This window comes from Pristiophorus japonicus, chromosome 22 (assembly GCF_044704955.1).
Source record: "Pristiophorus japonicus isolate sPriJap1 chromosome 22, sPriJap1.hap1, whole genome shotgun sequence".
Taxonomy (NCBI): domain Eukaryota; kingdom Metazoa; phylum Chordata; class Chondrichthyes; family Pristiophoridae; genus Pristiophorus; species Pristiophorus japonicus.
Genome location: NC_091998.1, coordinates 41,070,498 through 41,085,435, shown reverse-complemented (window position 1 = coordinate 41,085,435; position 14,938 = coordinate 41,070,498). Strand labels below are relative to the sequence as shown.

The following is a 14,938-nucleotide window of genomic DNA, read 5'->3' as shown; positions in this document are numbered from 1 at the left end:
GTCTGCTTAACGTCAACTTATCGCCCATTTTACCGCTGAAATGACGTATAACGCCCATATATCGCCCATTTTGGCACAAAATGGAATCTGACGGGCATTTTTCGGAAACCTATCGCCGAGCATTACTTTCCCCATGTGCTTAACGCCGATAAAAAATATTACCGCCCGCCTACTTTTTTTGGGCGGAATCAGCAGAATGGACAAATTCAACGCCCATAATATTGCCCATTGTTACTTTCTGCATTGAATTAATGCTGAGATTCAATATTAACGCCCGCCCACTGATTTTTGTTGTAAAGAGCATCTTTACCCAAACTAGCGGCCATGGAGATCGCCCATCGTCAATTTCACCACCTCACACACATTTCGCCCACAATATTGCTCGCTCAGAAAACAGCCCACAAAAAGTGGAACTAACCGGAATGAATCACAGCATTATGGACGCCATCCTGTAGATCACATGTCGCGTCCTTTAAAAGGCTGCTGTGCTTCAACCTCGGCGGAGTTCGGATGTACTCTGCAGGTCGTTGGAGTTGATGTGAACATCTGCAAAAACATCTTGACCACACTGACCGTTTGGAATTGAAGAGGTGTGTTCATCAGGACATTACTTATTTGTGACCAATCGGTGGAAAACCGAGAGCTACTGCAATGGGGCCTGTCCTTTCTCATTCTCTCTTGGTGACCAAATACATGCAGCAGACTCGACATCGCCGAAGGAATGGTCCACTGTATTATGTCCCCAATTTACAAGGTGACAGACAGATGAGGAGGACCAGACGTTACACCCCCCGCAAGTACAAAGAGAAGCATTCTTACCTCGACTTTCCCAACACCACCTGCCTTCAGAGAATGCGCTTCCACAAAGAGGTTATCACTGAGGTATGCCAGCTCATGAAGGCAGCCTGCCAGCACCATCAGAACTGCACTGTCCGTCGAGGTCAAAGTCATCGCGGCACTGTCGTTCTATACCTCGGGTTCTTTTCAGGCCACAGCTGGCGACGTTTGCGGACTTTCTCAGCATGGCACACATTGCTGCATTAGACAGATCACTGAAGCCCTGTACGCACACAGGAGTGACTTGATCAGCTTCCCTATGACCAGGGAGGCACAGAGTGAGAGGGCTCTAGGATTCTCCAGAATTGCAAGCTTCCCCAATGTGCAGGGAGCAATAGACTGCACATCGCGATGCGGGCACCTTTTCAGAATGCTGAGGTTTTCAGGAACCGCAAGGGAGTCCAATCCCTGAATGTCCAGCTGGTTGTCGACCACCAGCAAATTATATTGGCAGTGAATGCTCAATTTCCGGGCAGCATCCATGATGCTCACATCCTGCGTGAGGGCACTGTATCTGACTTGTTTAATAATGAGCCACAAGGTCAATGCTGGATGCTTGGGGACAAAGGATATGGCCTCGCCACCTGGCTCATGACCCCCCTGCGTGACACACACACCGAGGCCGACAGGCGATACAACGTGAGCCACAGAGCAACTCACAATATCGTAGAGAAAACCATTGGAGTGCTGAAGCAGCACGTTAGACACCTGGACCACTCAGGAGGCGAGCTCCAATACCACCCTGAGCAGGTGGTGTACTCCATGCTACACAACTTGGCTATCAGGTGGGAACAAGAATTGCTTGATGAGTCTGACAGTCCACCTCACTAGAGAGGAAGAGGAGGACGAGGAGGCGGACGCTGACATCGGGCCAATCAGACAGACGTTGAACCCATGCCCCCGTGCCCCCCTGTAGACCGCATGAAAGGGCCCATGGTGGTATGATAGCTGCAAGAGCCTTACGTCAGGAGCTCATCAATGATCGCTTTGCGTGAAAGAATTATTTACAAGGCTGACACACTGCTGGGTGTGCAGGTCATACATTAATGGTCGGCATCACCTTGGTGACAGTTAAAGTTTAAGTTGATTGAAGTTAAGTGTGATTAAACCCTTTTAAGTTAACGAATCAGCAGCGTGTAATGGTGCAGCTACTTGAGCCAATGTGCTACAAGGTTTTGTTAAATAAAAAACATTTAAACCGAACATTAGTCTGAAATCATCAGTATTTCTGTACAAACCAACCCTCCCCCCCCCCACCCCTCCGTATCTACCCCTTCCCACTCCTCTCCTGACTCCAAGCCGCCAGGCCGAGAAGGTCCTCAGGCGATGCTTCATTGGGGGGGTGGGGGGTGATGGCCGAAACGCTGATTGGACGGATATGGGAGAAGACGGTCATGAGTGAGAACATGCTCCGAGCCATAAGCAAGATGTTGCTGCTGGCTCCCATGTGTGGTTGGCAATCGGGGTGTGGCACCTTGGGGTGCAGTGCGGCGCTTCGGGACCACTGGGAGCCCTCTGTTCCTGGCTATCAGCTCCAGCACCTCCTCCATCCCTTCCATGTTATATCTTATTTGTTGGACAAAAGACTGAGTGCCAACTATGTTCTTGGTGCTTAGTAGGCTTTTTGCTGCTCGTGAATCTCCGTCGTTTCTCCCACAACAGCCAAACAACACACACCAAAGCCACACACGCCTTCAGTCCCTCTGAGCTCCCTCTCTCTCTGTCTCCTCTTCTGCGCATATCATGATGACCCTTGACCTCCTGAATCGCGGGAATCGAGCGTTTCCATGCCGTTGCTAAGGATGGCCACACTTTACGGCAGAAGGTCAGAAAGATTTAACGCCACCGCCCATTTGATATTCCTTGCGGTAACCCCTATTTTCAAAAATGTAAACTAGGTGTTTTGAGAATGGGCGAGAAGCTGGCGATCTGAAGACTTTTTTTTACCACCCACGCCAGAAATAACGCCCATTTTTGGGCGATAAGCACAAAAGTGGACATTCTAGCCCATAAGATTCTGAGGGGGCTTGACAGGGTAGATGCTGAGAGGATGTTTCCCCTCGTGGAGGAATCTAGAACTAGGGGGCATAGTTTCAGAATAAGGAGTCGCCCATTTAATAATAATAACTTTTAATTATATAGCGCCTTTAACATTGTAAAACGTCCCAAGGCGCTTCATAACAGTGTTACAAAACAAACAGATAAATTTGACACCGAGCCACAAAAGAAGAAATTAAGGCAGATGACCAAAAGCTTGTTTCAAGAGGTATGTTTTAAGGAGGATCTTAAAGGAAGAAAGAGAGGTGGAGAGGTTTAGGGAGGGAGTTCCAGACGGAGTTTAAGATGGAGATGAGGAGAAATTTCTTCTCTCAGAGGGTCGTGAATCTTTGGAATTCTCTACCCCAGAGAGCTGTGGAGACTGGGTCATTGAATATATTCAAGGCTGAGATATACAGATTCATGAACTATAAGGGAGTCAATGGTTATGGGGAACAGGCAGGAAAGTAAAGTTGAGGCCAAGATCAGATCAGCCATTGAATGGTAGGCTCGAGGGGCTGTATGGCCTATTCCTGCTCCCATTTCTTATATTCTTATGTCAAGTCAGTATTAACCGTCTTGTTCTTGGGATTTTATAAGTTGTACTATTTTTTTGTGTGTTATGTTAAATAAGAAACTAAGGTCAGAGGCTAACACAGGGCACTGCCAAGGTTTGCAAGTCTAGGACAGAAGAGTAAAGACAATTGAGGCTACTTACTTGGTCTGATGTTTGGATCCCTGTAGATGGGCATGGTACTGTTCTATGGAATTCAGGATCACGTGACACAAACTGCAGGTATAACTGCGCTTCAGTGCTGAAAGAGAAAATAGCCAGATCAAATTGTTGGTAATCTGAAGATCCCGGTTTCAAGATATACCGACTTTCATTGCTTCTCCTGAAAAGTTCTGATATTGGACCGTTCTTCACACAAATAATAACTCAGTGATCACAATTGCACAAAAAAAATCTCAATCATTTAAAAAATGCATAAATTATCCAATATGAGAGATTTTCTCCATTGACTCCCAGTTAAGCAACACTCGATGTCAAAATTCTCATCCTTGTTTATAAATCCCTCCATGGCCTCGCTCCTCCCTTTCTCTGTAACCTCCTCCCACCCACAACCCTCCTGAAATGTCTGCGCTCCTCAAATTCTGCCCTCTTGAGCATCCCTGATTATAATCGCTCAACTATTGGTGGATGTGCCTTCTGTTGCCTAGGCCCCAAGCTCTGGAACCCCCTCCCTAAACCTCTCCGCCTTTCTTTCCTCCTTTAAGATGCTCCTTAAAACCTACCTTTGACCAAGCTTTTGGTCATCTGTCCTAATTTCTTCTTATGTGGCTCGGTGTCAAATTTATTTGTTTTGTCGTATAACATTCCTGTGCAAGCGCCTTGGGACATTTTACTAAGTTTAAGGCACTATATAAATACAAGTTGCTGTTGTTATGGTGACCTTCATGGCATGGAACGAAGAGAGCACATATCAGGGATTTTCACCCCCCAGCCCATTATTGCACATCCATTCGAAATAAATCAATGGAGCATCACAGGCTGCAGTTGCACTATTTTCCAATGTGTGAACCTGACTGGTCTGTTATCACACCGTGAGTACAGGAGCAGTAAATCTCACTTTGTACTTGTACTTTCCTTTTTCTACCAGTAAAGTTGAGGTTGGGATTTTTTTCGTTTGGAGAAAAATGGAAGCAATATACTGCAAGTATCACCACGCTACCCACATGTTGTCTTGGCTCTGAAGGCTGTTGCTCTATTGGCAAAATATTTTTTTCTACGTCAACAATAACAACTTGCGTGGTAAAATCTCCCAAGGCGCTTCACAGGAGCGTTATCAAACAGAAATTTGCACCGAGCTGCTTCCGGAGGTACAACACATGTTAGGATGGTGCTTAAGGCTACACCTGCATACTCACTCTTGTTCGCCACGGGACTTCTGTGGATCTTTAATCTGCAAAAGTAGGTTGACTTTGGAAGCTAATAGAAGCACAAGGGTTGGCAGCAGCTGCAGACTGCTGGAAGAGCTGAAGTAGGCTTCAGATTGACAAAGGTGGAAAACATGATGGGTGAAAAGAAGCTGTGAGTGGGTAATAGAAAGATAATGAACAACAGCTACTGAGCCAGTACAGCAATGGGAAAGTGACAATCCAGCTGCTACTTAGGACACTTTCATTAACTCTGAGAAGCACATCATGCATGCTAATTAATTTTTATGTGTGGATTTCATCTCTTGAGACATGATATCTGTCTTGTGATGGTCCACTGAAGCTGTAATTAATATATGGTGGGAATGGGGGAGGGGGGTGGGGTGGGTGAATGTAAGTAAAGCTGGATGTGATATTGTCTAAAATTTACACTAGCCTACCTCCAAATCTCCTGTAATCCTTTATGTATCTCATAAATATTACAACACCATTTCAACACATTTAACATTCAAAGCAAACACAATTCTGGGCGCCATATTAGAAGACTGAGGGGTGACCAAACACAGATCTTTAAAGTTTTGATCGAGTGGATACAGAGAGAATGGGGCCAAAATTCAGGCCCGCTAGAAAGCTGGCGCACCAACCTTTTTTTCAGATGTTTTTACCTCGGGTCCGCTATCATTTAAATGGGAGAGAAGCAGCAGTTTTCTAGGTTCAGCCACTGGGCCACCAGAGAGGGTTTCAGCCTGGCCAGCGGCCTGGCACCCAAGAGGGGGCCCGGCCCGGACTCGGGGGCATGATTGTCTGGCCAATCGGGAAGTTGGCCGGCCCACAAAAAAACATGGCCACGGCACTGCGCCCTCCCCTTGAAGGGCTGCTGTGCTGCACACACAAAAACAAGGTGCACTGACACAAAAAGCTGTCGGGGGCACCGCGCGGTGGCTCATGGATTTTCGGAGGTAAATTTCACGCGCAGTGGGATGGAGGTGTGGGAGATTGGCGGTGCGCGCTTTGATGACACGCTTGGGGTGGTCGGCAGCAGCAGGACAGAAGTGGGGACGACCAAAAAACCACCAAGATGATTTTGGATCGTGGCGGCCAATGGACTGCAATGCGGCGGCCACTCGATTCCGCCTCATGGCCGCCACAAAACAACGGTAACAAGGCTTATCCGGACCCTGAATTTCTGCCCCAATGTTTCCACTTCTGGGGAAGAGCATAACTAGAGGCCATCAATATAAGATAGGTACCAAGAAATCCAATAGAGGGTTCAGAAGAAATTTCTTTGCACAAAAAGTGGTGAGAATATGAAACTCGTTACAACAGCGAATAGTGTAGATATATTTAAGGGGAGACTAGACAGGCATATTAAGGAGAAGGGAATAGAGGGAGGAGGCTTGAGTGGACTGGTTGGGATGAATGGCCTGTTTCTGCGCTGTATATTCTATGTAATCAATGCCCCATAACACATTGTCTACCCAATGTTCAGTCTGTGAATATCACCTGATGTGAGGCGGTGCTGCAACTTTAGAAGACACAAGTCCCTGTGCGTGCAAGCTCTGAACAGGCCAGCATAGCTGAGGTGCACTGAAAATTGTTCCTTCCAGGAGCTGGGATTTATAAACAACAACTTGCATTTATATAGCACCTTTAAAGTATAAAACATCCCGAGATGTTTCACAGGAGCGTTTATCAAACACAATTTGACCCCGAGCTACATAAAGAGATATTAGGGCAGGTAACCAGAAGCTTGGTCAAAGAGGTAGGTTTTAAGGAGCGTCTTAAAGGAGGAAAGAGAGGTAAAGAGGCAGAAAGAAAAAAAAATAAAGATTTGCATTTATATAGCGCCTTTCACGATCCCCGGACCTCTCAAAACACTTTACAGCCAACGAAGTACTTCTAGAGTGTAGTCACTTGTAACTTGGGAAACGTAGCAGCCAATTTGCGCACAGCAAGCTCACAAACAACAATGTGATAATGACCAGATAATCTAGGGAAAGTTTAGGGAGGGAATTCCAGAGCTTAGGGCAGCTGAAGGCACGGCCTGGCTGCCAATGGTGGAGCGATTAAAATCAGGGTTGCACAACAGTCCAGAATTGGAGTTAACACTATGTATAACCATGGTATAATAATAGCATGTTTCTTTATTGCAGCTGACAGAAAGTAGGTGCCATTGCTAAATGTTTCTTGTGCTTTAATCACATGGACTGTCCACACATCTTTCTAAAAAACGTAGAGCTCATCAGAAAATCACATAATATTCCTTTTATTCTATATGAGCAAGGTAAAGTAGAAAGAAAAGAAAAATCATATATAAAACACACACAACATAATTTTGCAAAATCCTTGGAAAAGGGAATTATACAAAGAACAGAACAGTGTCAATTGTTATACTCCTATTCAAGAAAGGGATAAGCCAGGAATTTATAAGCCAGTTACCTCAGTGTAAGTAGACATCTAGATTCGATAATGTGCGATGAAATTGGTGAACTCTTAGAAAGTCAAGGGATAAATAGTGACAGACAACGTGGATTTATAAATGGCAGGTCATGTTGGACCATCTGAATGTTTTGAGGAACTCACATAATATATAGATAAAGGGAATGGGGTGGATGTACAAATACTTTATTCAGGAGAGTTTGAGAAGATGACACCTAGGAGGCATGTTGTAAAGTGATGGATACTGGTGCTATAAGACAAGTAGCTGCATAGATAGAGAGCTAGCTCGAGGACAGGCATCTGCTCTTGGACCTCGATTGTTTTCCATTTATTGAAACGATTTGGACATTACCACAAGAATGATATTAAAATGCGCTGATGATGGAAAGAAAGAACCTGATTTATTTTAATGCCTTTCAGAACCACAGGACATCCCAAAGAGCTTCACATCCAATGAGGTGCGTTTGAAGTGTAGTCACTCTTATAATGTAAGGAAACATAGCAGCCAAAATTGCACACAATAAGGTTCCACAAACACCAATGAGATAACTGATTAGATAATCTGTTGTTGATTGAGGAATAAATGTTGGCCAGGAGAACAAATCCGTTCTTTTACAAATCGTGCCACGGGATCTTTGACATCCATTTAACGACCCATCTGACAGACAGCATCTACCACTCTAGCATGGAAATGTCAACCTGGATTATGTGCTGAAGTGGGGCTGGAACCCACAACCTTCTGACTTAGAGGCAAGAGAGCGAGTAGTGAGCCAAGGCACCTGATACCAAAACTGTGTGGGAGAATGCAGGAGATCACAAGTTGATGAGGTGGGCAGATACTGGCAGATGTAGTTCAATGTTGAGAAGTGTGAAGTACAATGCTTTGCGGATATTAGAGCCACAGAACAGGCACGGTGAAGACTTGCATAATTGTGAAAATCTTAAGAAGGTAAATAGTGAAAGATTGTATCTACTGATTGCTGACTCAGTTCCCAGGTGGTGTAAACTCAAGAGTAGGCACAAGTTAATATTTTCACACACAGGATTGTAAGAATATGGAATGACTCATCACAAGTAGCTATTAAGGACCATTGAAAAATAAATTAGTTAAGTATTTGGAAAGAAAGAATATAAAAAGACACATCCTGAGAATTAATAATAAGAAATAAAACCCACTGATCATGTTCAAAAGTCGTTTCCATATAAGTATAAGTAGTCCTTTTCTGTTGACAAATTTGTAAACCTGTTTCAGCAATTAGTTCTTAATTTTTTTTATGTTCACGGGATGTGGGCGTCGCTGGCAAGGCCAGCATTTATTGCCCATCCCTAATTGCCTTTGAGAAGGTGGTGGTGAGCCATAATTTCAGAGAGCAGTTAAGACATTGCTGTGGGTCTGGAGTTACATAGAACGAAAGACTTACATTTATATAGCGCCTTTCACAAATACCGGACGTCTCAAAGCGCTTTACAGCCAATTAAGTACTTTTGGAGTGCAGTCACTGTTGTAATATGGGAAATATAGGTCAGACTGGGCAAGGACAGCAGATTTCCTTCCCTCGAGGACATTTGTGAACCAGATGGGTTTTTATGACAATCCGTTAGTTTCATACAAGCAAGATGTGTTTACTTCGTTCTCTGCTACTTTATTCTATATTGGGCAATCAAAATGTGGAAGCAGACAAGAGCAGATTTGTCACTGCCCAATAGCTACTTGGAAGAAGAGATTAAAATGTTCCTGATCGAAAATTCCAGCAAATTGAAAAGAAAATGAAGGATTAACCGAAACAGCTAATCGTTCTGCATTGATTTCCCATCTGTTTCTATTTTCCTGCTTCACCTCAACTGGGTTGAAAATGCTCAATTAAATAGTATAATAGAAATCCAATTAAAAGACTGTAAACTGCATGTAACCATCACAGCAAACCAAGAAGGTTAATTAAAATAAAACTCAGTACAAAGGCTGTTTATCAAGGTTTACAGTTCAGTTTTCAAAGCCCTTTCATGTTTAAATAGTTTTCTTTCCCAAATGGCCCACACCTTTTTTAGAGAGCACTTGAAAAGCTGTATATGAAATCTCAAGAAAACTATAGACTTTTTCTTTACTACTCCAAAGTACATTCTTTCCCCAGAGTACGGAGGACACCATTTACCTTTGCAAATTACCAGAATGCAATCTAATCTCGGGGTTCAATTGGTTTATACACAGCGCACTGGATTCCTGGGAATTATCACAAGGCAGCACTCCACTGGAAATACATAGGGGCTGAACTTGCCCCATGCTGGGTTTGCAGTACATAATTCGAATGAGCTTTTTTTATCGCCGGCGTGGATTTGGGCTCTTTGTGGAAAAAAAGTTGTTATTGCGCTAACAGAGCACTCTCGGATGTGCTGTGTCTCGCAGATGCCTCACAACGTCCCTCTGCAAACTCTGCAGCCTCTTTAGCGGCACCCACCGGGCCACTGCTTTAAGGGTGGCTGGGGCATCACAGCTTCTCGCACCAAGAAGCTGCCATTGGCATCGCACTACACGGACCTCGCTGGGCAATTTCCCCCGAAGGGCGCAAAAGGGTCGGCGCGGGTCGATAAATGGGTCGGCGTGTGCGCCAGTGACGTCATCGCTGTGTGCGTGTCACGGCGATGCGCTAATCGTGGAGCGCGGCGCAAACCACATTTCATCAGCAGAGCCCTGGGGGCAAATCTGCGCACGTCGATGTGCCCACCATGCCTGTGCGCTAAGGGGCCAAAATTCCTCACCGCCCAAAACGGGTCGCACCTACCAATCCTGAATTGATTTTTCCGCCGCGTCAGATGAGGCCACCTCTTTCGCAAAATTCAGCTCTTTGTCGTTCTTTTTGAAGCGGCCCGGCAGTCGGTCATAATGGGGGCGAAAGTGGAGGCGGTACACACTCTAGACGGGCGTAAGTGAGGGCTGGACGGAGTCACCGCCACTGTCAATCATCAGCGGAGCGGTGATGATATCATGACACATGTGCGTCACCATATCTCTCCCCTTCATTTAAAGGGGAGAGACATTGCAATTTTTTAGGTTAGGTCCACTAAGTGTTTCGGCTGGGCCAGTGGCCTGGCACCCAAGAGGGGGTGCCAGGCTGCCTGTTGGCGGCCCGACCAAATTTGGAGGCATAATTGTCTGGCCGATCTGGAAGTCGGCCGGCAAAAAAAATAAAATGGCGGCCACGTCAGTGGGCCCTCGCCTTTAATGGCCGCCGCAAAGCCAAGACCCATACAGAAAACAAGGTGCACTGACAGAAAAAGCTGTCGGGGGCACCGCTCAGCGGATGGAAGATTTTTAAAGCTGAATTTTGCTGGAGGTGTGGAGATCGGCGGTGCGCACTTTAATTATGCACTTAGGACTGGTTGGCAGCGGCAGGGAGGAAGTGGGGACCGCCAGAAAAATCCCCGAGCTGAATTTCGCTGGCAACGGCCACTCAACTCTGCCACTGGCCGCCACTTTCCAGCAGTAAGCGGCCTTTTTGGGCAGCTGAATTTCGGCCCCTAACTCTTTAGCGCACTGTTATCACTGGCCGGCGGCGCTAACTGGCACTGCGCAAAAGGTCAATTTTGGCCCCATGGAATGTACGGCACAGAAGCAGGCTATTTGGCCCAGCAGATCCATGCCGGTGTTTATGCTCTACACGAGCCTCCTTTCACCTTACCTCATCTCACCCTATCAACATATCCTTCTATTCCTTTCTCCATCATGTACTAACCTATGTGCATCTATAATTAATGGCAACATTACAACCTTGAAATGCATTTTATCTCTTGAGGACTCATTGTTCTTTGCCGCCTAATTTTCTTCAAACATACAATATTGGTTTTACCAGCACCCACATGCTTGAAGTCTAAACAAAATATATTGACAGAAGTGAAGCGTTTCAAGCATTCTTTACCCATCCAAAGGAGTGTTATACTGCATTCACACCTGCAGCAGACTTGTGCAAGTTTACAAGAATCTATCATAACCAGAGAGATATTTGGTCAAGGTAAAGCAAAATACTGCGGATGCTGGAAATCTGATATAAAAATTATAAAATGCTGGAAACATTCAGCAGGTGAGGTAGCATCCGTGAAGAGAGAAACAGAGTTAATGTTTCAGGTCAATGACCTTTCATCAGCACAGGAAGAAGTTAGAGATGTAACAGGTTATAAGCAAGTACAGAGCCAGGGGGAGAGGAGGAAAGAGCAAAAGGGAAAGTCTGCAAAATTGTTGAACTCAGATGTTATATATGCAAACTATAGATATACTCTCTGTGTAGTCACTGTATAATTGCATAAGATGGAGACTCGTTACCTGATATACTATCGATAAGGTTTACACTGTGTATATACTATGCTGGCACCACTAGAAGGTGCAACTGGGGGAGACCAGGGTTTCCTGCCCCTGTGGCAGGGGTTGCCCACCAGAGGGCACTGCGGTGGGAGACCTGAGGGTCACCTGCAAAGGTGTGCAGTATAAAAGGCTGCCCACCATGCTTGTGCCTGACTCTGGAGTTACGAATAAAGGACCAAGGTCACTACAGTTTGAGTACAACACATTGCCTCGTGGAGTCATTCATAAGTGCATTATAGACATAACAACTGGCGACGAGAATGTGGACTTTCACGTGATTATGGCTACCTTTCGCGCACTAAAAGACTTCGCAGAGGGTGATGATTGGGATGCCTTCACAGAAAGACTCGAGCAATATTTCGTGGCAAACGACCTGTCAGGGGAGATGGACACATTGGCGGAGAAGCGCAAGGCTATACTGCTGACCAGTTGTGGGCCTGAGGAAACCACCTCGTCAGGGACTTGTTGGCACCCAAAGGCCAAGGATAAGACATACGATGAGCTGACTGAATTAATTCACGACCAACTAAAACCAAAACAGAGCATCCTCACGGCCCGGCACAGATTCTACACTCACCACAGACCTGAGGGCCAGGAGATTGCAAAATATGCTGCCGACTTCAGAAGACTTGCGGCACCGTGTGATTTCGGCACGCACATCAACGAAGCATTGCGAGTCATCTTCGTTATGGGAATTGGCCACAAGCTATTATCTGCCGACACCACAGTCAACCTGCAGAAGGCCATCAGCATCAGTCAGGCGTTCATGACCTCGACCTGCAGCATCAAGCAAATTATTCATCTTGTGGACTCAAACCCGGCAAGTACTGTACAGAGAATGATGCCTTTCACAGGCAAGATTATAGAACGTGACTCTGCCCAGAGCAGAGAGCACAGACCTCAGGGTCCAGAACTCAGAGTCAGCCGAGGGGTGCTAATCGAGTAGCCTCATACTGGCATTGCGGAGGAAACCATAGGGCTCACCAGTGTCGGTTTGCTGAGTACGTATGCAAAGCCTGTAACACGAGGCAGCTCAGCCCCAAGAGAAGAAGTGTATGGAGTGTATACCTGCACCACCGATTGTCCTCCAGTGAAGATGGAAGTTGAGATAAACGGCGTTCCAGTCTTCATGGAAGTGGACACGGGAGTGAGTCAGTCAGTGATGAGCCAGGATGCCTTTGAGAGGCTATGGAATGAAAAACGACCTGAGCTGGTTCCAGTACAGGAAAAGTTGTGCACCTACACCAAGGAGATGATCCCAGTCCTTGGTACTGCAGATGTAAGTGTAATACATAATGGCATGGTGCACAAGTTACCTCTGTGGATTGTTGCAGGTGATGGTCCAACGCCACTCGGAAGAAGGTGGATGGGGAAGATCCAGTGGAAATGGGAAGACCAATTCACTCCAGCCATCAATGTCCCCCATGCTCAGAGGCAGCGCAAAACCTCACCTTCGCTTAGGCCAGGCACCAGAGAACGGACCAGCGCAGCACCTGAGGTATAGACCGTTCATCACGACTGCGTGGCAATGATCCGACCGGAATGACCTAAAATTACCTTCCTGGCTCCAGTGGCAGGACTCCTGGGGAGGAAGATCGAATTCACAGGCACTGCTCCAGCTTTTGTGGCAGTATCACGGGAGAGAAGGATCAAAGCAGTCGACCTCAAGGACAGAGGCAAGATGGTGTCCCTGCTGCAGCGAGAGGCGGTGTGGCTAAAAAAAAAGATGGCCGCGGCAATATCACGAGGTGCAACGCTGAGGGACCAACATGTGGTGTCTAACAAAGGATTTGATTGGGGTAAAGCCAGCAGGGTTCTCTTAAAGGAGACCTGCAACCAACTGAACTTAAAGAGACATTGTATACATGGCAATCAATGTAACGAACTGATTAAGATTGTGAACAAAATGTTGTTGCGAGATGTCAGTACCAGTCCTAATGTAAAGAACAAAATGTTGTTGCAAGATGTCGGGAATAGAGTGTCCCCAAAAGTAGCAAGCGAGCGAATTCGGGAGAGTAAATGCGCTGATCCTCATGCCCTGCTCCAGGTGTCCCCACAAGTTATAGGCCAGCAACCTCAGGATGTTGAAGGCACTGATCCTGATACCCTGCCCCAGGTCTATCCCACGCTGGAGGCACCCGATGGCACTGTTCGCCATGGACCTGGAAACGAAACCGGCGCCAATATGCACAGTCGGCGGCCGTTGCCCACCACCTGGGTGGAGACGGCGCAGCCCCCAGACCCAGTCGCTACCTCGGCCATGTCTGGGAGCAAACGGTCAGAACCAACGAGTTCCCCAAATGGGACCTGGAACAGCCAGGTTCCCAACACCATTAGAGAGCAGGCAGAAGATTCTGCAGCCCTCAAAGGAGGACATCTGTGACTCTGGCCACCACTAGGCAATGGCAAAGGCCCTGACTCCTGGCTAGGTGAGCGAACCAAGCCCACCCCGCTAGCAGGGGGCACAGCGCCACCATCAGACGAGTAGGACCCCATCCGGTTGCTCTGGAACCTGCGTCCTCGCATACCTGTACTGCTACCTCAGTACTTACCATGACTGAACCATGAATACAATCTACTCAATCCTAGCGCACGATCGCAAAACGTAACGAATGTAAGTCACTGAACCAAGGTGTCACGATACAAACTGTAACTTCCTTTCTTTGTATTTGCATTGTGTCTGATCCTGTATGTTAATGTAACGGGTCTGCTGCACGATCTCGCTGTGGTGGTGGGGAGGGGGGGGGAGTGCGGATATGGATGTATGTAACCATGGACACACACTTGGATCACATCCAGAACCCACTGGAACCTCCACTGCATCATCGAACCATCCAAACTGGTAACCACTACCCAACGTTGTGGCAAAAGGACTTGGGGGTTAACAGGGAGAGAGCCAAGCCACAGTACAACCAAGGTGGAAGAGCTAGTGGCACTTATGTCTGGGGAGAGCTAAGCCAGAGCACGTAGTGCAAAGGTAATCGATACAAAGGACTTGGGGGAGAGTGATGTTATATATGCAGACTATAGATATACTCTCTGTGTAGTCACTGTATAGTTGCTTAAGATGGAGACTTGTTACCTGATGTGGTATCAATAGGTTTACACTGTGTACGCTGGCACCACTTGAGGGTGCAACTGGTGGAGAATGGAGTTTCCTGCCCCTGTGGCAGAGGCTGTCCACCAGAGGGCACTGCGGTGGGGGACCTGAGGGTCCCCTGCATAGGTTTGCAAGGCCCAGTATAAAAGGCTGCCCACCATGCTTGTGCCTCACTCTGGAGTTACGAATAAAGGATCAAGGTATTACAGTTTGAGTACAACACATTGCCTTGTGGA

General features: G+C 46.6%; 1 protein-coding gene across 1 annotated transcript in view; it reads right to left on the bottom strand.

The window, feature by feature from the left end:
• Positions 1 to 3,588: 3,588 nt before the first annotated feature.
• Positions 3,589 to 14,938, bottom strand: part of LOC139234625 (zinc finger matrin-type protein 4-like) — a 248,056-nt gene continuing 236,706 nt past the window's right edge. Inside the window, exon 6 of the mRNA XM_070865312.1 lies at positions 3,589 to 3,689. Within this exon, the coding sequence (XP_070721413.1) occupies positions 3,589 to 3,689 (101 nt within the window). The remainder of the gene's footprint in view (positions 3,690 to 14,938) is intronic.